The 23,471-nt window shown below is 49.3% G+C and overlaps 1 protein-coding gene across 1 annotated transcript in view; it reads left to right on the forward strand.

The window, feature by feature from the left end:
- Positions 1-3,554: 3,554 nt before the first annotated feature.
- Positions 3,555-23,471, forward strand: part of NIPAL3 (NIPA like domain containing 3) — a 53,239-nt gene continuing 33,322 nt past the window's right edge. The window contains exons 1-2 of the mRNA XM_075552519.1: positions 3,555-3,672; positions 7,263-7,575. Of these exons, the coding sequence (XP_075408634.1) occupies positions 7,483-7,575 (93 nt within the window). The 5' untranslated portion in view covers positions 3,555-3,672; positions 7,263-7,482. The remainder of the gene's footprint in view (positions 3,673-7,262; positions 7,576-23,471) is intronic.

The raw sequence follows: 23,471 nt of genomic DNA on the forward strand, positions 1-23,471 counted from the left end.
AAATCTCTGATGGCATTTTTAATTGTTAGAAAATCTTTCCCTGTAACAAAGCTGGCTTTCCTACAACCCGCTCATAAGTCTCGCTCTTCTACCACCCTGGTGATTTTCAAAATCTAGGCCACCGCCTCTAAGCCAGTGATTCTCAACCTTCCTAATGCTGCTGCCCTTTCATACAGTTCCTCGTGTATGTTGTGGTGACCCCTAACTATAACATTATTTTTGTTGCTAGTTCATAACTGTAATTTTGCTACTGTTACGAATCGGGCGACCCCTGTGAAAGGGTCCTTCTACCCCTAAAAGGGTGGTGACCCACAGGCTGAGAACCACTGCTATAAACTCTTAAGAAGTTTCGTTTCAGTTTTTTCGGGTGTGTAAAAACAAAAAACAAACTCACTGCCATCGAGTTGATTCCAACTCATAGCAGCGACTCACCTTGGATTTCCTAGGCTGTAAATTTTTACAGAAACTGATGACAGCCTCATCTTTCTCCCGAGGAACAGCTGGTGGGTTTGAACTGCCAATCTTTCCATTCCCAGACCAATACTTACCTGATAGCACCAACAGAGTTCTTGTGTGTGTGCATGACAATAAAGAACGTATTTCTTACGATGGGTCTGGTCAAACAGTTTTAGAAATCCCTGTTCTATATGACTACGGTAGTAGGAGTGTCTTCAAAGATATCATGGGAAAGTGGAATTGAAAGAGAGTGTAAATTTTTACACAAACTTTTTGAAGCCCTCTTGTAATCTGAAATACTTCCTCCTATCGTAGTCTAGAGGTTAGGGGGCCATGATGGTACGGTAGTTACTTGTTGGGCTGTTATCTGCAAGGTCAGCAGTTTGACACCACCGGCTGCTCTGAGGGACGAAGACAGGGCTTTACAGTCTTGAAAACCCACAGGGACAGTTCTGCCTTGTCCCATAGGGTGGCTACGAGCTGGCATCAGCTGGGTGGCATTGAGTTTGTTTAGGGGTGGGTGGGAAGGTTCCTCTCTCTCACTATATTGGGCAGCACCCTCAGGTCAACTCAAACGTTCTCAGGGATGACTACCTTCTCTTCAGAGTCACCTGTGATCTGCCGTGTTTTTCTAAAGCACTTTTCACTCCCGAACATGGCAGTTTCCAGTACATAATGGTTGCTCCTCAAATGTTTATGGAATGATTGAAGTTGTCAGAGATTTCATTTTTACTTGGATTCACAACTAACTCCCATGGAAGCAGCAGTCGGGAAATCAAATTACATACTCCATGGAGCCAATCAAACATGAATATGTCACTTCGAAGATTAAGGTGCGTCTAACTCAAGCCACGTACTTTCAATAGTCGCACATACATGTGACAGTGGGGCAGATTGATGCCTTGGAATTGTTGTCAAACAAAGGTACCTCGGCAGAAATAAAGCCAGAATGCTTCTTAGAAGCAAGGACACAAGACCTGACCTCACACAGTGTGGACACGTCATCAGGAGGAACCAGTCTCCTGAAGGACATTAGAGTAGAGGGTTACACAGTGGCTTCCGCAATGGGCTTCGACATAGGAATGACTGTGGATGGCCAAGGACCTGGCGTGAGTCCTTCTGCTGTACATACAACCAACACCATGGCTCCTACCAGCAGCAACACAGTATGATCACATGGTTTATGTATTTACAGTTACATGTGGCATAGGACATATCAATCGATGAAACCATGTGCGTAGTTTAATGGCACTTGTATGAGCCATCATGTCCATATGTACTTTGGGGGCCATTTAGCAATAATGATAGCATACCTCTTGAGAGCATTTCCGTGTTGTAAACCACTCTCAGGTTTTAATCTTACCTTTTTATCTACGGAGGCCCAGAGCAGGGCAGGCATGAAACACCCAAGAGCCCCAGAGGGGACCTGGAATTTTAAGTACACCCACTGCCAGCACCTGGACCCCCCCCAAATGTCTGTCCACTCCCAGAGGCGCCACGGCCTCCTGCCGTCCTCACAACAGCTCTGAGAAGCTACTGTGCAGGTGGGGCGCTGAGGACACACCTGGAGGAAGGGGCACTCCCTCGGCCCTGGGGAACCACTTAAACTCCGTGCGGGAATCCCGCGCCCATCCAGGTGCCTCACCTGACTCCCCATGCCCAGCAGGCTCTTTAGGCGACGGGCCGTGCTCCTCCCCACAATTTCGACTGTCCTTCGCTAACTGGAACGCTCTTCAACCTCCTAGGGTCCCGGGGTTGAATAAAACTGGCCCGGCCCGATCTCTTCGTCGTTATGGTAACCAGGAGGCTAACATTCTCAAGTCTGTCTCTGTCCGCTGCCTGGGTAACGCCGGCCAATGGCATCCCTTGTCTCTTTAGCATGAGAAGCCGCTGGCCAACCGTTAGAGGAGTTGCGAAACTGGCAGAGAAACCACCGGAATGGTGGGGCTCAGGTAAGTTTCCTACGTAAGGATTTGTGGGGATGGGGCAGGGTGGGGCAACCCTCACAAACCTCGTAATAGACTACAGGCCTTGGAACGTTGCTCACTCTGCAAGCCCCTTGGGAGGGAACGGATAACATGCACCCAAGCAGCTGTTCATCGTAGCAAAGCGGGGGGGGGGGGGGGCGAGGGGCTAGATGGATGACCCCTGGGCAGCTATATCGCCTATTCCACGTGTTTCAGGGCAGGTACTGTGACCTCGTCACCCCCTTGCTTGAAACTCTCCAGTGCGGGACCCAAACGTCTTAGTATCAGTCCCTCCCATCGCATCCCCTATGCCGCTCCCCCCGCCCCCCCACAACCTCGCACAACCACAGTTCCTAAAATAAGCCGGCCTCACTGCGCAGCTCTTCGCCCTCAGGATCTGGTCTCTGCCCAAACGTCATTTCTTCATCTCCAAAACGGAGGCGGGCTCAGCAATAATGCCCCGCCTGTGAGACTGAAGTGAAACTCAAAGGCACGTCGAGTGATGAAAAACTTTTCGTCACCTGCGAAGCGCCTGACGTTAGCTCACGATCACAACGACACATTCTGGAAATAAAAAATCAAGTGCCAGACTCATTGTAAGACTTTAAGTATTGCTTGGCCAGGAGCTTGCGGGAAGGCCAACCGGTTCTCTGGGAAGGCAGCTGGGGAATTCTCTAGAAGGCTTGGGGCCGGGCGCGGGGCGGGAGGGGGGGGGATAATAGACCTGGAGGGATGGTAAGGACGGAATACATAATGAGAGCGGGGGTGGGGTGGGGGTGTCAGCGAGCAAGCCCCAGAGGTGGGGTGGGTTAGAGGGAAGGAGGGCGGACACCTGGCTAGCAGCTAAAGCCAAGCTCACCTGCCCGACCACCTGAGCTCTTTGGGGCCTGCTGTGGGGGTGCGGCCGCTAGAGGGGACCACTGCAGGTGAGCGCGAACGCGCCCGCCCGGCTCCGCCCCTCCAGGTCTCTGCGCTGCTCTTCAAGCAACCTTGGTAGCGCAGCCAACGCCGCGTGCCGTCCCACCCACTTCCTCCTCGCAGCCACTCCCCTGCGCGGAGTCCCGGCCAGCTTCTGATTGGCAGGCGGCCTGACCAATCAGCTCTCGGCCTCGGAAAGCCGGCCCCGCGGCGCCTGGGCAGTCCCGAGCTGAGGAAGGAATTAAGGAGGCCGCGCCTCCGGGTTGCACCGAAGAATCCTACTCCTTTCTCCGAAACCTCTGACAGGTGGACCTTAGAAAAGACGCTACGGGTGAGTTAGTGATCAAGACTCGGGGGAGAGGGACTTGAATTCAGCTTTCCTTTTTGCTTTTTTAAACGAACCTCTCATGCGTGAGTAATGATCGGCGGGCTTCGCGGATAAACACCCGTTTCTTCTTGCTTGCTGTCACTAACCTTGTCAGTTTAGGGCCCTTTGCCTCCAAACTCGGACATCGAGGTGACAGGAGAGGAAGCATGGCTATGCCTGAATAATGGTGGTGCCAGGCTTTGCCGAATCTGGAAGTGAAACCGAATAACTTTGCCACAATCCCTCGCCCGCCCGTGGGGCTGGGGCGTCCTGGCCATAGCAGACGGTGGGGCTAGCAGGTGGGGTGGAGGGACGCCCTGGCTGCCGCCGGGGCGTGAAGACGGTAGCCCTTAGCAAAGCCAAGCCTTTGGCGTGGCCCCGACGCTCCTCAGCTAGAAGTTGAAGGGTGGGGAAGGGCGCGTTTGTTGTTTTGTTTTCAGATAAGCCCGTAGTCTAATACAGACCCTACTTTAAGCAGCCATAGGCCCTCAGAGAGGTTGCTTGACCTCTTCAAACCATGATGCCCTCCAACCTGCTCTAAGGGATCGGTGAAATCAATGGAGGAGATAGAAGGGAGAGGGGCGGAAGCAGGTACCTAATGGATTAAAACCAGTGGCCATGTGCCTCAGAGAGCTGGCTGCTTGCCAGTTTGGGCAGTTGTCAGACGTGGAAGAGCGCTTTGAAATCGAGAATGTCTGCCTTACAAGGAGTGCCACTTGCAGGGCGCCTCGGTGGCCGTCCCCAGCGGAGAGACAGCTGGCTTTGCAGAAGAGGCTTCAGAGCCCCGCCCCACCCCCACCCCGGCTTTTCTGAAGCAGAGGGGAGGCTGCTTCTTGAATGCACCAGAACAACAGCAACCCAAAGCCATACCACAAAATACCACCTGGACAAACCAGCTGGGCTGAATTCAGGCAGGATTCCCATTCCAGCCGGCCAGCCGGCCAGTTCCCAAGGCCTGTTTGCTTTCACCGGCGTGTGGGTGGGGCTGGGCATATCTGTTTGCTGTAGCAGCTCAGGCAACTGGCTGATTAGGCCTGGCTGAAGCATGCTTTGCTGTGGAGGGGCCACAGTGCCTAAAAGGCCTGTATTTTGCCAGTGTCTGGGCTCGATCTGTGAGCCTATGGCCATGTTTGGTGTTTTGGTTTGGGGGCTAGATCTCTCGAGGGAGGAACTGCACAGCACCTGCCTTCCCTGAGTGGCCCGTTAAGAGGCAGAGAGAGCCCTAGGCCACTGCCCTTTCCTGCGTTCTCCTTTTGCGCACACAAGGACGCAGGACTGTGACACAAGAATGCTTTACACACACACACGCACACACACGCAGAATGAAGAATAACTGTGTTTTTCATAAGGGAGTAAACACATATTCATAAGGACTTTACAGGCAAAGAGGTCTGGGAATAGTATGAGCCAAGACTTGGAGAAGTTGCCTGGGGAGTGTGTCTTGAGCCCTGAACGCATCACCAGATCTGGAAGCGGTGCGGCGACTTACGCGTAAGGACCTTGAGAAACTGAGACTAGGGCCCAGTGGGGGCTTGCTTGCCGCCCCCCCCCCGCCCCCGGCCTGTTAGGCCTGTTAGCCCACCTGACAGAACTGTGCTGTTCACACCCACGGGCCAGAGAGCCTGGACTGCAGAGGCCCCTGGAAGCTACAAGACACAAGAGGCGGTTTTCTTCCATAGCGTAGCCAGCCCTCAATAATAATTACTGGGTGAATGCACCAGACAAAGGGGGTTTTGTGGGTAGATTTAAATAATTAAAATAGTAAGGATAAAATAAAGGCAAATAATACTTGGCACTCATTGATAACTCGAGGTAGTTAGACACTGCATGAATTTAGGTTCTACATGCCTTATTTTCACCAAATGCTTACAGTAGCCTATGGGATAGGAATGTGATCCATGTTAATAGCCAAGGAAGCTGGTTGAGCATTCAGATGGCTTGAATACGCTAAAATAAGTAGCAAATGACAGATCAAAAACAATTTAGAACATTCTTCTGTTCAAATAAATATAGATTATGCCGTGAAATCCAAATCTGTTTGCACATAAACTATGAACACAGTGGTTAATTCCACCTTCATTGCTAACTGGTGGTCAGGATCACCATTGACTCCAATCCCCACTTGGAATGAATTCAGACCTCACCATCTCATCACTCACTCACTCATTCACTCACTCTAGCTATCTGAGCTGGGTTGGAGCTCACCAGCTAAAAGAACCGTGTCCTTTACACCAGCTGCCCAGGCATCATTTCTCTGACCCTAGCCATCTGGAGCTAGGTCAGAGCACACACATTAAAAGGTCACAAGCTTGGGGAGTCTACCCAGCACCCCAGCCTCCTTGTCTGTTGGCTTCTCCTGCTTCCTTTGGGTTTGATAAACTCGGATGATTCATAGATTGCAAGTATGCCAGTGGTTTTTGTACCTTACTTACAACTACTAATTTATCATAGTAAAAAAAAATTATACAAACGAGGAGACCCCTAGGGAGAAGTCTGTGTGCACAGGAAGGGTCCTGGCATGGAGCTCCATGCCCACAGGGATACGTGACACTCATGGGCCAACCAGGAATCTCAGGGAACATTCGTGCTCAGGGGCCTCTTATGGAACTCACCACATGCCCCTCTTTCTTCCTAAGGTTGGGAGACTGGCCCTTCTCCCCTGCCTCCCTCATTTGCACAAATTCTCAAATGTTATCTGGCAGTTTTAAACAAGAAAGGTACCTTGGTTACCCAGGAATATCAAGGCTTACCTCTCTAGAACCAAAGACAACAGGCCAATTTATTTTAGGCAAAGCAGTTCATCACTACACAGTATGATTCTTAAAAATCAGTCCAAAAAACCTTAAGAAACCCTTAGCACTTGTGGTAGAGTGTTGTGGCTGTGCCTTAAAGAGCACAGGGAGCTGTTTGGTGGAAAAGTTTGGGAAGCGCTCACAGTCATGGTCCAATGCAGTCGGAATGAATGATGATGGTTAATTGTACTTGCGCCTACATTGTTGCCCCGCTTTACAGGCAAAGCAACTGAGTCTCTGAGAGGGGAAATGACCAGTCACACGGGGCCTCTACCTTGCAACCCAGTGCCACCTCACCTCCGCCAACTGACCTTTGGCCCTCGGCCAGTTCTTCCATCTTCCACGAAGATCACTTCTCATTGATTCTTGCCTGTGACCCTAGCCACCCACCAGACGGGTGGGTCCCAAATGGCTCTATTTTTGTGGGATTTATTTTTGGAGGCCTCAGAAGTAGTCCTCCGTAGTATCTCCTTACACTCGGAGGAGCCTTGTGGATAAAGTATGATTGGAATGAGGATGTCATGAGTGTCAGGGAGCAAAGTCTGAGAGGAAAGGAGGTTTTGAAAAGCCAGGGAGAAAACCTTGGGGTCGATAAGTCATGTCTTTACGAAGGGACCCAAATGATCGAATGGTACAATTTGTTCAATGGCCGTGCTCATCATGCTGTGTACTGGTATGGATGCTGTATTGGTGTTCTCAAGTAACAAAACTGGGCCCCGCGCTTCACCCTGCATGCATTTTTAATGTTCCTCTCTGCCCTAGGGCACCACCAGAACTGGAAACCTCGCCCTCGGCTGTCGGCTTGCAGAGACATCGAAAGCAGCTCCCTGTTCTTCCATGACAAGGGCCCGGAAGTGAAGAGGCAATGGCTGGTGGAAGGGGATGAACCCCACCAGGAGAGATGGCTGCTGGCATTGTGGGCCCACTGAGTAGGAGTTCCTGCCACCAAGCCCAGGCTGATGGGATGTGCAATTAGACCACCATGGAAGGAGCCCAGGGCGCAGACCTGCAGCTGCGGCAACTCCCGCCCACCAGCAGTGCTGTCTCCGTGAGCGAAGTTGCCTTCTCCTACAAGGCAAGGGCTGTGTGTATGTGTTTGTGTGTGTAAGTGAATGTTATGTGAGCATCTAACTAGAAAGTAGCACAGTGTAGCATGAGCTGCCAGATGTGCCCAGGGTCTGCATACCTCTAGCTGGACACATAAAGACCCTGTACACACACGGCCACACACGCAGCAGAACAGGTCATCAAGAGACTTGTCTATTAAACTCCTGAAAAGGCAGGGAGGCAGGGAAACATCTGAGAAGATGACTAATAGGTCATTCTATTTGGATTTTTCTCTCTTCTTTTTAATCATTTTATTGGGTGCTCATATAACTCTTATCACAATCCATACATACATCAATTGTATAAAGCACATTTGTACATTCGTTACCCTCATCATTCTCAAAACATTTGCTCTCCATGTAAGCCCCTGGTATCAGCTCCTCCTTTTCCCCGTCCCTTCCCGCTCCCACCTCCCTCATGAGCCCTTGATAATTTATAAATTATTATTTTGTCATATATTACACTGTCCAATGTCTCCCTTCACCCATTTTTCTGTTGTCCTTCCCCCAGGGAGGTTTACGTAGATCCTTATCATTGGTTCCCCCTCTCTACCCCACCCTCCCGGTATCACCACTCTCACCACTGGTCTTGAAGGGACCATCTGTTCTGGATTCCCTGTGTTTCCAGTTCCTATCTGTATCAGTGTACATCCTTTGGTCTAGCCAGATTTGTAAGGTAGAATTGAGATCATGATAATGGGATCGTGATAGTGGGTGGGAAGGAAGCATTTAGGAACTAGAGAAAAGTTGTATGTTTCATCGTTGCTACCCTGCACCCTGACTGGCTCATCTCCTCCCCGAGACCATTCCATAAGGGGACCCCAGACACTATATCTTTTGATCGCTGGGCACCATCAGCTTTCTTCACCACATTTGCTTATGCACCCATTTGTCTGCAGTGATCCTATCAGGGAGGTGAGCACACAATGATATGATTTTTTGTTCTTTGATGCCTCATTACTGATCCCTTTGGCACCTTGTGATCACACAGGCTGGTGTGCTTTCCCTGTGTATATTTGGGTTTTTAAGCATCAGTTGCCCATAACCTGTAATCACATGTCTGTTATCTTTCCTTCGCCACTCTGATGTTACCAATGGGTCACGATGTACAGGAGGTCTTCCATCTTGATCATATTGCTTACCTTGTTCATGGAGTATTTGCCACATCGTTAAATCCTGATTGAAAGCATGCCCTTTTAATCGTTTCCCGATACGCTGATGAACTGCCCTATCTGAATTTGCTCAGTAAATTCTGTGCCATGGGATGTCCAGGCTGCTTCTCATTTCGGGTGAGCATACATAATGCTCCAATGAATATCCCCAGATATAAATCTTTGTCCTCATTCAATAACCTAAGGAATGAGATATATTCCTTAGGCATAATCATAGTGCTGTGACTAATATGTCATTAACATTAGTGTAGAATTACTATTAGTGTGCCAAAGGGGACAGACGTTTTTTTTTAAATGTTGTTTTTTTTTATATCACAAACCCATGGTGCTGAACACCCATCAGTGCAGCATCTGAAGACTTGAATTGATCTAAAATCATGCTTTTCTTCGGACCGATGCTACCCAAGAGTTAAAGAAAGCCTTAGAGGTACTGGACCCCCCTCATCTCCTTTTAGAGATCAGAAAACGTGAGGCCAAGGAGGTGGCCTGTGGCATAGGGCAGATGGTGTAGCAGGTGTGGAGGCAGACGGGTATGATTTTGTCGTTGCTCATAGTGGTCAGAGAGTCGATTCCGAGTCATGGTGACCCTGTGTGTGTCAGAATAGAAGCATGCTCTATGGGGTTCTCAAGGGTGTGGCCTTTCCGAAGCTGATTGACAGGTCTCACTTCCAAGTGCCTCTGGATGGGTTTCAACTATAAACCTTTCAGCTAGTGACTGAGTGCTTCACTGTGTGCGCCATCCAAGAAGTTGGCAACATTGCTTTGGCTTAGCTAATAATGATGTAATAATAGCAATATTCACAGAGCTTTTTTTCTCTCCCAAGGACACTGCTTATTCTTCCATGCATTTTCTCCTGTCGCCTTCGTAGTAAAATATATGGTAGATCTGTCTTCCTCGTCTATGAGCCAGGGATGCAGCCTTCAGGATGGTTATGAGGGTAGTTAGGTGAACAGTGACCTGTGCATAATGCTCAAAGGGTCTCAAGAGCTCGCTGTTATCTCTATCATCTTCCCCTACTTTACACAGAGGTGATTTGGTCCCTCTAGTAAGTCAGGGAATCAGAACTTAAATCTGGATCCGACTGTGTGGCCCGTGGGCCTCGCCATTGTACTGCACTGGCCGCTGGCTCCTCCTGTAGTGCTCTCTCTGTCCGTGCCACACTCTTGTGCCACAAGTCACCACAGCATGCTAAAGAAGGGAGCAGGGCAGAGCAGGGGCTTTGTTTATTAAGTGACCCCTTCCTCTGAGAATTTACCGACATTGAGCCTCCTCTTCAGAAGGGTATTTGTCAGGGCTTCTTCCCAAAAAGGGTAAGCTAAAGAGCTCACGTCTTTTTAGTTACAACTGACCAGGTAGGCAGAATCTGCCCACAAAACCAAACCCACGGTTGTAATGACCCTGTAGGACAGAGTAGACCTGCCCCACAGGGTTCCAAGGCCGGGACCCTGTACTGGTGCAGACTGGCTCAACACTCTCCCATGGAGGAGTTGGCTAATGCAAACTGCCGGCCTTTCAAGTAGCAGCCCCATGCGTTCACTCAGCTGCACCACCAGGACGCCTTAGGCAGAATCTGTGTGTATGGAAATTTGTCTGGAGGTAAACTTCTTCCAGAGCAGAGCGAGGGCTGACGATAGTATTGGAGGCAGAATCTGTCATGCCCATTAGGACCTGATCATTAGTATTCAAAGTCACAGCCGTTTCAGAGCCATGGTGACATGCTTTACTTGATGTGGACATCTCGTTCCTTGGTCTTCCCATGAAAGCTAGTCTTTTTTCCTCCCTGGGGAGCTATGATGGGAAGAGCGTCAGGCGGAAAATGGGGAGACCAGGGTTCTGGGCCCAGCTCTGTTCTCTCTGGCTGAGGGCCTGTGGACAAATCTTATCCCTTCTTTCTGCCTCGGGTTCTGCCCTGTGGAATGAGTGGATGAGTCGGTGGATGACTGTCAATCTTTGCTGACCACCAGAACTCCCCGGGGAGGTTTTAGAAAATACAGAACGCTGGGCCCTTCTCTTCTCGCTGCCTCAGCCCCACTCCCTGAACATGGGGATCCGGCAGATGGAGAATTCAGAATCTGTACTTCCAAAAGCTCCTCAGGTGAGTGGTCAGCCAGGTGTGGGAGTTTCTAGATTGCATGATCCGCTAGGGTTCCCTCCCCACCGATTCTGTCATCCTAGCTGGACAGCACCTGAAAACAGGGACACTTCCACTTCTGAACGTCCCAGTCTCACGCCACTTATCACGTCATGCAAGAAGCACACCATCTCCCTGACGGAATTTCTAAGAAGCTTCCACCTCAGTCACATGTTTGATCATGGGATAGCTCATGCCAGGGCCAAGATAAAGACGTCCTGGTGACAGCGCGAGAGCTCAAGAATGGAAGAGGTAGACAGGCACGTGAACAAACAGTTCTGGGCTGGCTGAGGAGTACCAGTGAGGGAGAGAGAGCAGCCCTGGGTTCGAATCTCAGCTCTGCCCCTTCCTAGCTGCGTGGCTTTGGACACAGGCCTTCGCTTCCGTTGCCTCTTCTCTGGTACTCCAGTCCTCCCGCCCTCCCTTTCATGCTGTGGGGTCAAGAAAAAGCACGGAACAGCACAGGCTAAGCATGCCGGAAGTGCTTGACTAGAAGTGCCGCGTGGTGCACAGAGGCCCAGATGGAGGTGCGCAGGCCCAGGGGAAGGCTGCTCTGCTTTGGCTAGGAAAGAGGGCTTGGAATTTGAGGGAAGGTTGTCGCCGTACTTTTGGTTGCAGAAGGTAACTTGGATCAGAGAAACAGGGTGGTTCATGGGGCAGGAAGGGCAAGAAGACTCGGAAGGCACTGGAATCACCTTGAACCCTCCAAAGAGGAAGAGCTGATATGCAGGTAGCTTGCAGCAGGTATCTACCCTGGCCCAGTGAGTGTGGTCATCAATAAACATGGGTTCTAGGGCTCCCAGCCTGTGGGCAGGCCTCGTGAACGGGGCAGAATACCCTTTCCTCCACCCTCAGAGCATCTCATACCTTCAGGGCAAGGAGAAAGTTAAGGGGTGTCAGGTCTGATTTGACGAGTGGAACGAAGGCTGGAGTAAGCAGCTTGCCTCCGAGCTGCAGTCTTGCTGCTTCCCAGCCCTGTGGGGAGTGGATTCCGTGTGTTGAAAAGAGACCAACAGGCTGAGCTATGCAGGAGGCATGGGCACGTGGCACTGTGCCTCAGCCTGGAAGAGTCAGGCCTAAGGGGCTTCCACTGAGCAAACCGGCATTTAAGTGAGCGCCTACTATATCCGTGCTTGGCCTGGGTGGGGTGGAGGTTATATGGAGCATGGATCTATGTCCTCCCCTCAAGCAGCTGACAGTCTCCACGGAAGGTGGGAAAGGCATGTTCCCCAGTACCCAGCCTTCGAGATAGCATTTGGCACCATGTAAGGAAAAGGCACTCTGGAGTCAGAGGGACCTGGCTTCACCTCCCAGAACGCTCTCTGTAGTGTGATCACCTGGGCAGGCCCTCCACAGTGTCAGGCCCATCTCATCCAGGTGAGGAAGCGGAAGCTTCCCTTCCCTCCCTGCCCCTGTCTCTGCCCTCGGAAATCCCACCCGGCCACCTAGCCTCTGCTCAGTTGTCCCCTTTTCCATGGAGCCTTTGTCAGTCCTGCCAGGAAAGTAGAGGGCCTCACCCAGGCTCCTTCCACGGGCAGTTTATAGTCGCTTAGTACTCAGCGTAATCATGGCATAGACCAGGCTGTGCCGATCCTCACAGAAGTCCCATTCAGTAGGTACTATTATAAACCCATGTGGCATGTGAATAAATGGGCACAGAGAGGTTTGTTAACTTGCTCGGAGCTGCATGGTTATCGGGTGGTGACACTGGGGTTCAAATGAAGTATGTGCTGTACTAAGGCTCTTGGCGGCACAAACAGTTTGCACTGATCTACTACCTAAAGGTTGACAGTTCAAACCCCACCCGTGGCACCTCGGAAGAAAGGCCTGTTGACCTACTTCTATGAGGTTTACAGCCAAGAACACCCAATGGAGCAGTTGTACTCTGTAATGCATGGGGCCACCATGAGTCAGAATCAACCTGGGGACCCTGGGCTTGGTGTGTTTCCCCCCAGTGCCTACGCTGTGCCAGCCTCTCGGCAAGCCCCTTTCTGTTCCCTGACACTGGGCGTTTAATGTGAAAGTGACAGTCATGTGGGGAGGAATGCCTCCCTATTAGAGAAGGTGAGTGACCATCAGGAGGTCAATAGCTCTTGAGAAGAATCTGCCCTGCTTCTTTTAGCCCCTCGTGGTGGCCGGCAGCCCTGGGCATTCCTTGGCTTGGGACAGCTTTGCTGGACTCTCCGTCTCTGGGTGTATCCTGTGTCCGCATCTCCTCAGGACACCGAACATTGGATCTAAGGCCCATCCAGTCCGGCATGAGGAGCCCTGGTGGTGCAATGGTTACGAGTTGGGCCGCTAACCACAAGGTCAGCAGTTTGAAACCACCCATTGCTCCTCAGAGGAAAGATGAGGCTTTCTACTCCCGTAAAGAGTCACAGTCTTGGAAACCCACAGGGGCAGTTCTACCTTGCCCTATAGGGTCACCATAGAGTTGACTGGAGGCAGTGCATTTGGTTTGGTGGGTGGGATCCAGCATGACCTCATTGAGTACACCTACAGAGGCCTTGCTTCTACGTAAGGTCAGCCCTGAGGTTCCAAGGAGATGCATTTTTGCCAGTGTGCCAGTTGCCATGAAGCTCCCCTGACTCATGTTAACACCGTCAGCATCAGGATGGGACCGTCTGTGCCCCTCCGCTTCTCACGGATTCTTCAGAGAGAGATAGTCGGGCATTACTTCTAAGACACCTCTGGGTGAACTCAACCTCCAACCTTCTGGTTAGTAGTGAGCTAATCCAGGGACTCACTTGAATCTTCACACACACACACACACACACACACACACAGTGATCTATATGAACCACTTTATTGGGGGCTCTTATTACAATCCATATATCAATTGTATCAAGCACATTTATACATATGTTGCCATCATCATCATCGACTCCTTGAATCTTCCAGGGACAGGAACCAACCCAGTACCACCGTGTAGCAAAGTCTGGGTCAGCTGCTGCGTCCCTTGGTTTGGAGATGAGTAACTCTGAGGACAGGCCAGGATGGGGGAGTTGATACTTACCTGCTTGTTGCAGTTCTAAACCCAAAGGATTCTGGGAGATGAGTTTAAATAGCAAATGCTGGCTGGTCTTTGTGATTTTTGTTGGCAGGAGGAGGAGCCTCGGTGGCATAATGGTTATATGTTGGGCTGTGATCCACAAGGTCGGCAGTTTGAAACCACCAGCAGCTTCTCAGGAGAAAGAGCTTTCTACTCCCGTAAACAGTTACAGTCTTGGTAACTCACGGGCAGTGCCACCCTGTCCTGTAGGTTCGCGATGAGTCAGTGTTGTTGAGTTGTTGAGCTGCTGCTGTGGGCAGCAGAGCAGAGCTGGGAAGAGGCGCTCCCAGCTGAGGTGGCACTTGCGTAGCAACACCCAGGGTGCCCTGCCTCTGGCCTTCGGCTCCTTTTCTTAGTGCAGTTACCCTTCTCCGAATCGTCGTGAATAAATTACGCGTTCTTGGATCAGGAAATCGTGGTGCCAGCAGAGCTCTGTGGAGAATAGCGATTGCCTAAAATGAACCATAGTAACAGCTAGAACCCTCGTCATATTGCGTGTCGGATGGCGTTGGAACACCTTTCATTGAACTCCATCGGCCTATGAGGTTTACCATCCTCTCCATGTTGCAGATGGGGAAGCTGAGACTCGGAGGCAAGGTAATTTCCCTGAAGTCACACAGCAGTTATGTAGCAGAGGTAGACTCGAGGCCAGGCCTGCTGACCTTAAAAGTCTGCTCTGGAAAACCAAAACAGAGAAGAGGCTTTTTGGCTTTGGGTTAAGCCTTCCCACTCCTCACCACCTCCGCCAACTTTTAGACCTGTTGGAGCCATGGCTAGAAGCAGCTAAGCTTGAAATCCTGCTGCTGGCCTGGGAGTTTGTCCTCAGCCAGAATCACTCCCTATTTGGAGACTCGGCAATGAGTAGAAGGACCACAAGTCCTGGTTCTTGCCTCTTTTCTATGTAGGTTAGTAGTGCCCCTTTCCATTCCCTAATTGTCCGGATGTGAATGACAAAAGGTTTATCTAAGTATAAGATTCCTGACAGTTGGAAGGCTTTGAACTTCCTCACCCACAAAATACTGGGTACCAATCTGTGGGGAGACTCTGTTCTGCTCTGACCTTGCCATTTGCACACTTGGTGACCTTGGCCAAGCCTTGGGCCCGCTCTGATAACTGAGCTGTCCAGCAGGATCAGTCCCCCCTAACGTATTTCTTCCCACCCAGTCGACAGTGGAGACTGAGGCCTAGACCCTACCCAGTGTAGGAGAGGCTGAACTGATAAGGTTTTACCCTGTAAGAATCAGCCCTCGTCTGAGGTTGTTGGTGAAGGGGCTCGAGACCCAACAATGCCCCAGTGAAAGCGGTGGCCCAAGGCCACTTCAAGACCGTCTGTGGCATGGCTGGGTGTGAGTGCTGCCTCCCGGCGGGGCAGTAGAACCCCTGATCTGGATTAACTGTCTCCACAGAACCCTACTGTGAAATCAACTGGAATCATTCTTCAGAAGAAAATGGGCCTGTGGGGGTGGTTAGGAAAGCTCCCAGTGATGTTGAGAAGTTGAAGCCGGACCACCAAGCAGTTTCTCTTCGCTTCCCTCCCCACCAGCAGCTCTGTTGTTGTCCAGCTGCCGACAAGTGAGTCTCAGACTCAGGGAGACACTTGTGATCCTCTGTCCCTTGCTTGAGTTCAAAAACAGATCCTTAAGCCGTTCTTCCTTGTTCATCTTCGACTGAAGTTCCACTGAAACAGTCATCAGCACAACCACACACAAGCGTCCCCTTGGAGAGAGGTGGTGGGTGCGCCCGGCCAGGCATCAAGCCCAGCTCTCCTGCGTGTCATCGTTGTCCTTGTTAAGGACAATCAAGTTGGTTCCGACTCAGAGTGACCTGATGGACAGCAGAACAGAACACTGCCCAGTCCTGCGCTGTCCTCACTAGCATCACCACGACCCAGCCCAGCCTTGCAGCCACCGGGTCAGAATTCTGCCCCTGAGCGCCCCTCCCCCACTGGCTGCCCTTAGCCGTGTAAAGCAGACACTTGCTGTCAGGAGCCTTCCTGGTTTGTTGCCTCAACACGGAGTTGCCCTGTGCCGAGCTTTTGAGGACAGCTAATAAATGCGGTTGACGCTGTGTCACCCCTGTGTCACCCCTGAGCTGGGGGTGCCCTTCACCTGACTTTACATGCTCCTAAAATCAACCCATTCACAACTTCATAAGGGTTGGGGGCACCATCAGTGTGGACGGGGCCCTTTGAAACTCCTGGATGAAAGGGCCCTAATTATGCCATGCAAGTCCTGGTAACGTCTGCCTGGCACCAGGGGTGAGGTGTGTGATGACTGCCTGTGCCAACCATCCCCCAGGCTTTAAGAAACCTCTGCTCCCTCTCTTCTTAGTGCGCTTACCAGATCGAGCAATTTCCCCCCCACCCCACCCCCTAATTTATTTTGCCACCTTCGAAGGCCACCTCTGAGAACACTGTGGGATGGTTGGGAGGAGTAAGTATCCTGAGCAGATGGGAGCCAGACCTCTAGGCCCTGATCCTCACGTCCTGCCTAGGGCGAGCTATTTCACCTCTCAGCCTGCTCTCTCCAAATTAGGTGCTAAAACCAGGGATGTGGCGGCACTCACAGCACAGAATTGTTGGCAGCCCGGAGGAGGTAATGTGTGGAAAGGGCTTAGCCCCTGGCCTGGCATCAGTGCTCAGAAAAAAGCAGCCTGTATTAGCAGCCCAGGTCACCCATCGGGCCGCTAACCGCCATGTCAGCAGTTGGCGCCCAGCAGAGAAAGACGAAGCTCTCTGCTCTAAAGACTTGCAGCCCCAGAAACCCGAGGCAGCAGCTTTACCCTGTCCTACAGTCGCTAAGAGGCAGAATTGACCCGGTGGAGTGGGTTCGGCTCAGTATTATCACAGTAACCTTTTTAGACGTGAGTGTCTTAGCTGTTTAGACTGAGTCACGAGCTGTTTAGACTGACATCGACACAGTTCATGTCTAGATTCCATTCGTCAACCCTCTCCTCCAGCCCACGGTTGGCGTGTTGCCATGAGTTGGAATCACATCCACGGCTACTGGTTTAGGAGTCCCTAGATGGTGCGAATGGTTAACAGGCTTGGCTAGTAACCGAAATGATGGACGCGCAACTCTACCTAGAGGCACCTTGGCAGAAAGGCCTGGTGATCCACCTCCGTAAAACCAGCCATCGGAAGCCCTGTGTAGCACAGTTCTACTCTGATACACAAGGGGGCACTCTGCGTGGGAACCAGCCAGATGGAAATCTACAGGGGTGCGGGTGGCATTTGGCTGTTAGGACCCCGCACCCCATCCCTGCTTCTTTACCTCTTTGCTTCCACTTGAGGGAGAGTTAACTGACAGCACATTCTCAGACAATGAAACTCCTAACCTGGTCAATTTAATCAAGATCTTATCAGAGGGCAGGTTGGTCTCGAGGTAAAAAAATAAAATAGTGGCTACCAGTAATGGGTTGAAACATGAAATTGCCACTTTCATTGGTTTAAATTGGCCAAATATCAGCAATTATGTCTTGCGTTCACCCCAGTACTAAGCACCGAGGTAAATGCTCTCCCCCAATTTTTCAGGAAGCCCTGGGAGAGGAGCCCTATCAGCCCAACTGGGGGAGGTAGAGACTGAGGCTTAGAGCAGCAAGTCTCCCCCCCTCCCCCCAAGCCAGCCTTGTGACTTCCAACGCCCCACAGCTGTCCCTCTGGGTATCTACAGAACCCATGGAGCCATTCCCAGCTCCTCTGTCTCCCATAAAGGTTACAAAGGGCTTTGATGTGCTTTGGAAGCCAGAGCCACCTGCCACCTACCTGCCTGCCTGAGGCAGTTCCTGATTCACTGACAGTTAACTCCTTTTCACAGCCGCCCTTCACCTTCCTAATTCAGTCTGTAAACGGGACAAATCACCCAAGAAGCTGGACTGTGTGAAGAAGACCTGTCTGCAGGATTGGAGGAAGACTCTTGATCGCATTAACTGCAGGTGGCACAACCTTGCTTGCTCCAAACTAAGAGGACTTGAAGCACCTTCTGGTGAAGATCAAAGACTGTAAACCCTGCTGCGTGGATTACACCTGAACTTCAAGGAAATGAAACTCCCCAGAGCTGGTCCCATAAACAACACCAGGAAAAACGGTGAAGAAATTGAAGTTGTGAAGGATTGCATTGTACTTGGCATCAACCGTCAACCTCCAGGGAAGCAACATTTAAGAAATCCCGTGATGTCTGGTTTGAGGCAAATCTCCCTTTACCCCCTTGTCTGTTGTCCATCCCCCTGGGAGGGGATTATAGATATGTCATTGTGATCAGTTCCTCCTATCTAACCCCACCTTTCCTTCCCTTCCTGTTATGACTACTCTCAATATTGGTCCCGAGGAGTTTATTTGTCCTATATTCCCTGTGTTTCCAGGTCTTATCTGTTCCCGTGTACACGCTCTGGTCTAGCCAGATTTGTAAGGTAGAATTGGGGTCATGATAGTGGCGGGGAGGAACCATTAAAGAACTAAAGGAAAATTGAATGTTTCATCGGAGCTGGACTGCACCCTGACTGGAAATTTTTAATGAACTTTTTGGAACCCCCTCATGCAAATATTTACTCATATGTTTTAACTTCAAAATGTTTTTATTTTATCACATGCTTTGATTTTTTTTTCAAATTTAGAGCTCTAGAGTTGACTCATTAAGTAATGTAATACAACTGGAATCCAGTCAAATTTGGGGATCGTGGGTAGTTAATGCTCTTGGCTACTAACCAAAAGGTTGGTGGTTTAAGTCCACCCAGAGGTGACAAGGGGAAAAGGCCTGGCAATGTCTCTGCAGAATCAGCCATTGAAAGCCTACGGAGCACGGGTGTCCTCTGACACACTTGGAGTTCCAATGACTGCATCGACTCAACTGAAACTGGTTTGGGTTGTAAATCTAATTAACAACATCAAGCCTCATTGTCTAACCAGTCAAATCAGGCTCTGATTTCGGACTATTCTAATGAGGCCCAGTATTGATATTGGAATAGGAATATGGACTGGACCAAGAAAGGAAGTAATCTCTTAGGCTGGTTTGATGGTGCCTCAGTTATCACTAAAGAAACCTTTTGGGAAACAACATTTCTCAATTTCCCTTGGCTCCTTGGTGGTTTTTACAGTTTAGGGCAATGCACCGGGGGAATAAAGGAAGAGAAAGCTCCTGTGAAGAGTGAGGTGAGGAGAGGGAACCATCAGAAGCTAGCCAAGAGCAGTGATAGGAATGAGGAGGTGTTTGATCTTGCCAGTAGAAGCAAACATCGTCCTGATGACCTCGCTCAGCTCCTCATAGTACCTCCAAGCCCGCGCCCCGACTCATTGACATAGGACAGGATGGGACCCTCCCAGTCTAAGGGCCACCTCTTGGGAGTTCACCCTGAGTGTTCTGATTCATCACTCTCCATCTTCCCCAGACACACACCCCCATCGACCCTCAAGCTCTCTCACACATCCTTGGTTTACCTGTTTGTGCTGCGGAGCCCACGTTTTCTTGAGCTGCATCTCCCTCCCATGTTCTTTCTGCTACTCACAGATACAGGCTTGCTCCCACCCCAGGAGCATCTCTCAGGCTCCCAGGGATGGCGTTCTCCTCCCACCCTCGTAGCCTCAGGCCTCGCCTTGAATGCCATTTCTTGGAGTAGTTCCCATACTAGAGTAGGCCCCTGAGGTAATTCTTAGAATGCCCTGGGTTTCTGTACGACTTACTGCCCTTTGATGAAATAATTTTTGCTTAATATGAAGTGGCTTCAAAAAGTTCACGGGATAATGCCATTATCTTTTTTTTCTTCTTTCATTTGGGGGCTCTTACAACTCTTATCACAATCCATACATCCAGCCCTTGAGTCACGCACTTTTGTACACATGTTGCCATCATTTTCAACACATCTTCTTTCTACTTGAGCCCTTGGGATCAGCTCTTCGTTTTTTCCCTCCCTCCCTCATGAACCATTGATAATTTAAAAATTATTATTTTTCATGTCTTACACTGAAAGATGTCTCCCTTCACCCACTTTTTTGGTTGTCCACTCCCCTGGGAGGGGGTTGTATGTAGATCACTGTGATTTGTTCCCCCTTTCTTCCCCACCTTACAGTTACCCTCCTGATATCGCCACTCTCAATATCATTCCTGAGGGGGTTATCTGTTCTGGATTCCTAGTGTTTCCAACTCTTATCTGTACCCATGTACATGCTCTGGTCTAGCCGAATTTGTAAGGTAGAATTGGGGTCATGATAGTGGGGAGAAGGAAGCATTATAGAACTAGAGGCAAGTTGTATGTTTCATCGGTACTGTACTTCACTCTGACTGGCTCGTCAATTCCTTATGACCCTTATGGAAGGGGATGTCCAATTGTATACATTTGGGCTTTGGGTCTCCACCCTGCACTCCCCCTCATTCACAATGATATTTTTTGTTCCGGGTCTTTGATGCCTAATGTGTGATCCCATCGACATCTCATGATCACACAGCCTGGTGTGCTTGTTTTCATATGGACTTTGCTGCTTCTGAGCTAGATGGCCACTTGTTCACCTTCAAGCCTTTAAGACCCCAGATGCTGTGTCTTTTGATAGCCGGGCACCATTAGCACCATTAGCTTTTGTCACCAAATTTTCTTATGCATCCAATTTTTGGTCAGCGATCATGTCGGGAAGGTGAGTATCAAGGAATGCCAGGTTATTAGAAGAAAGTGTTCTTGTGTTGATGGAGTACTTGAGGCCAAATCCATCTGCTACCTTAATTCGAAACCTATACATATATATACATAGATCTATTTCCCCATCGTTAATATGAATATATTTACAAATGTACATGCCTGTATTTAGACCTCTATAAATGACCTTTGCCTCCGAGTTCTGTCCTCAACAAACAGACGTAGAACTATAGGCTTTCCTTTTTTTGTCATTGGGTTTTCTTGTTTTGTTTGTCTTGTTTTTGTGCTTATTATTGTCTCTCCCTGTCTATCTAGAGAAGATAGGTGAGATAAACCAGAGGAAAAAACAATAGGACCCATGGTTCCAGGGGGAAATGGGAGGAGGGCAGGCAGGGGAAAGGAAGTAGGTGTTAAACCCAGGGACAAGGGAACAACAAGGGATCTAAAATCAATGGCAAGGAGGGTATAGGATGCCTGGTAGAGCTTGATCAAGGGCAATGTAATTGAGAGGAATTACTGAAACCCAAATGAAGGCCGAACATGATAGTGGGACAAGAGGAAAGTTAAAGGAAATAGAGGCCATTATCTTTTAATTCTATTTTTCCAGGAACTTTTTGAAGCTCCCTGGATATATATGCCTTGAGGGCAGAGACAGGGCATAATGCTTTTGTACTGAATGAGTGGATGTTTAGGTCACGATTCTGTCCTCTTCAACATTGCCATTGCTCTTGTAGCATCTCTAAGACATTGTGATATGCTTTTTCTAATTAATGAATATTTGATTTTAGATAAGGTGGGGTGGGGTGATTTTTTAGTAATGCACATATTACACTGTGTTGTATACCATTCTTTTTTTTCTAATCATTTTATTGGGAGCTCTTACAGCTCTTATCACATTCCATACATCCATCCATTGTGTCAAGCACATGTATACATATGTTGCCATTATCCGTTTCAAAACATTTTCTTTCTACTTGAGCTCTTGGTATCAGCTCATTTTTTCCCTCCCTTCCTCACCCTCCCACCCACCCTCATGAACCCTTGATAAATTATAAATGATTATTATTTTCATATCTTGCAACCAGCCCCTCTCTCTTCATCCATGTTTCTGTTCATGACCCTGGAGGGGGTGGGGTGGCATATGTTGATCATTGCGATTGGCTCCCCCTTTCTCCCCCCACCTTCTCTCTAGCCTCATGGTACTGCTACTCCCATTATTGTTCCTGAGGGGTGTATGTCCCATTCTTTATCCATTCTTCTGATGGGTTTGGGGGCTGTTCCCACCTTCCTGCTATTGTGAACAGTGCTTCTATGAACCTGGGAATGCATATATCTGTTCCTGGCATGTCGCTTCCTTCTTTAGGGTATAGACCCAGCAGAGGTATTGCTAGGTTGTATGGAATTTCTGTTCTCAGTTGATTTAGGTAGCACCATATCGCTTTCCACAACGGTTATACAAGACATTGTAATATTCGACGTGTCTGTCAGTGCTCATGGAACCCACAGTCAAGAGAGCAAACAACACGTTGCATTGAGTACATCGTGGTAGATGTATTCTCTAGTCATGTATTGAAGGCTCTGAAATCCCTGATCCTTCAACTTGTACTGGGCGTTGTGCTGTGTTATTTCCACTGAACTATCTTGCTCATCCTTTGTAGCTACTCTGGGGGTAAGCCGTCGTCATAGCTGCAGATTAGGAGGAAACAGAAGCCCAGAGGAGTGCTCGAGTCATGCTGCCATGAATCATGGAGACTGGAACCACGCCAAGGTCCGCTTGACGCCACACTAACCACCCTCCCACCCATTTCTTACGTTGAAGCAGTTCCTTAGGACTGTGGTGTCATCCCGAGCTTAGCAGGAAATCCTGCCCTTGCAAGTTGCCTTCTGCTGTCCTGTCCGGTCCAGAAATGTTGGTTGAGTTGGATGCTGTGTAGAGGTGGGAGAGGATCCAGGCATCTAGAAACACATTTTCTTTAAATGGGAAGCCTTGGAGCTTGTATTTTAGTCAATGACCCCTCCTTTCCCTCTTCCGTCTGACATGAGCCAAGAAACTCAGACCTCATGCTTAGAAAGAACTCCTCCTCGGAAATTCCACCTCTTTATCAGCCCTTCTCTCTTATAACATGTATCACATTCTGCTTTGTTCTACTTATTTGGGTTAAGCCTTTTAGTCAAGAACATAAAGTGAGTACCTAGTATGAATCAACAAAGATGGGATAGAAAGAATCCAATTGGATGTCACTTTTAAACAAAAAGAATGCAGAATTCTGCCCATCCATATCAAGTGATTGTTTTTTTAAGGGTATTAAAGAAGTAATAGCATGGTTAACGAACACAAGTCATGAAGGACCAGGCTTCGTTTGTTTGTTTATTTTAACTGCTGAAATTAAGATAGCATTGATCCAAATGATGGTGGAACCCTGGTGGTGTAGTGCTTATACGTTGAGCTGCTAACCCGAAAGTCAGCAGTTCGAAACCAGAAGGTGCTCCTCAGGAGAAAGATGGGACTTTCTACTCTCATGAAGAGTTACCGTACATACTCGAGTATAAGCTGACCCGAATATCACCAAGGCACCTAATTTTACCACAAAAACTACATTAAAAACGTGCAGAAAAAACTCGGCTTATACATGAGTATATATGGTACATTCTCTGAAACTCACAGGGGCAGGTCTAACCTGTGCTATAGGGTCGCTGTGAGTCAGAACTTACTCAATGGCAGTGACTTGATCCAAACTTGATTATTTTAAGTAAATGGGTTCATCATAATTCCCAGGAAAACTGTGAATATATATATGTTGTTTTCATAGTTGTCCTTGGAATTCTAAATCATTTGTGTGTGTGTGCGTGTGCGAGCACATGGATGTGTACATATGTGTGTATATATAATT

Source organism: Tenrec ecaudatus, chromosome 1, assembly GCF_050624435.1.
Source record: "Tenrec ecaudatus isolate mTenEca1 chromosome 1, mTenEca1.hap1, whole genome shotgun sequence".
Classification (NCBI taxonomy): domain Eukaryota; kingdom Metazoa; phylum Chordata; class Mammalia; order Afrosoricida; family Tenrecidae; genus Tenrec; species Tenrec ecaudatus.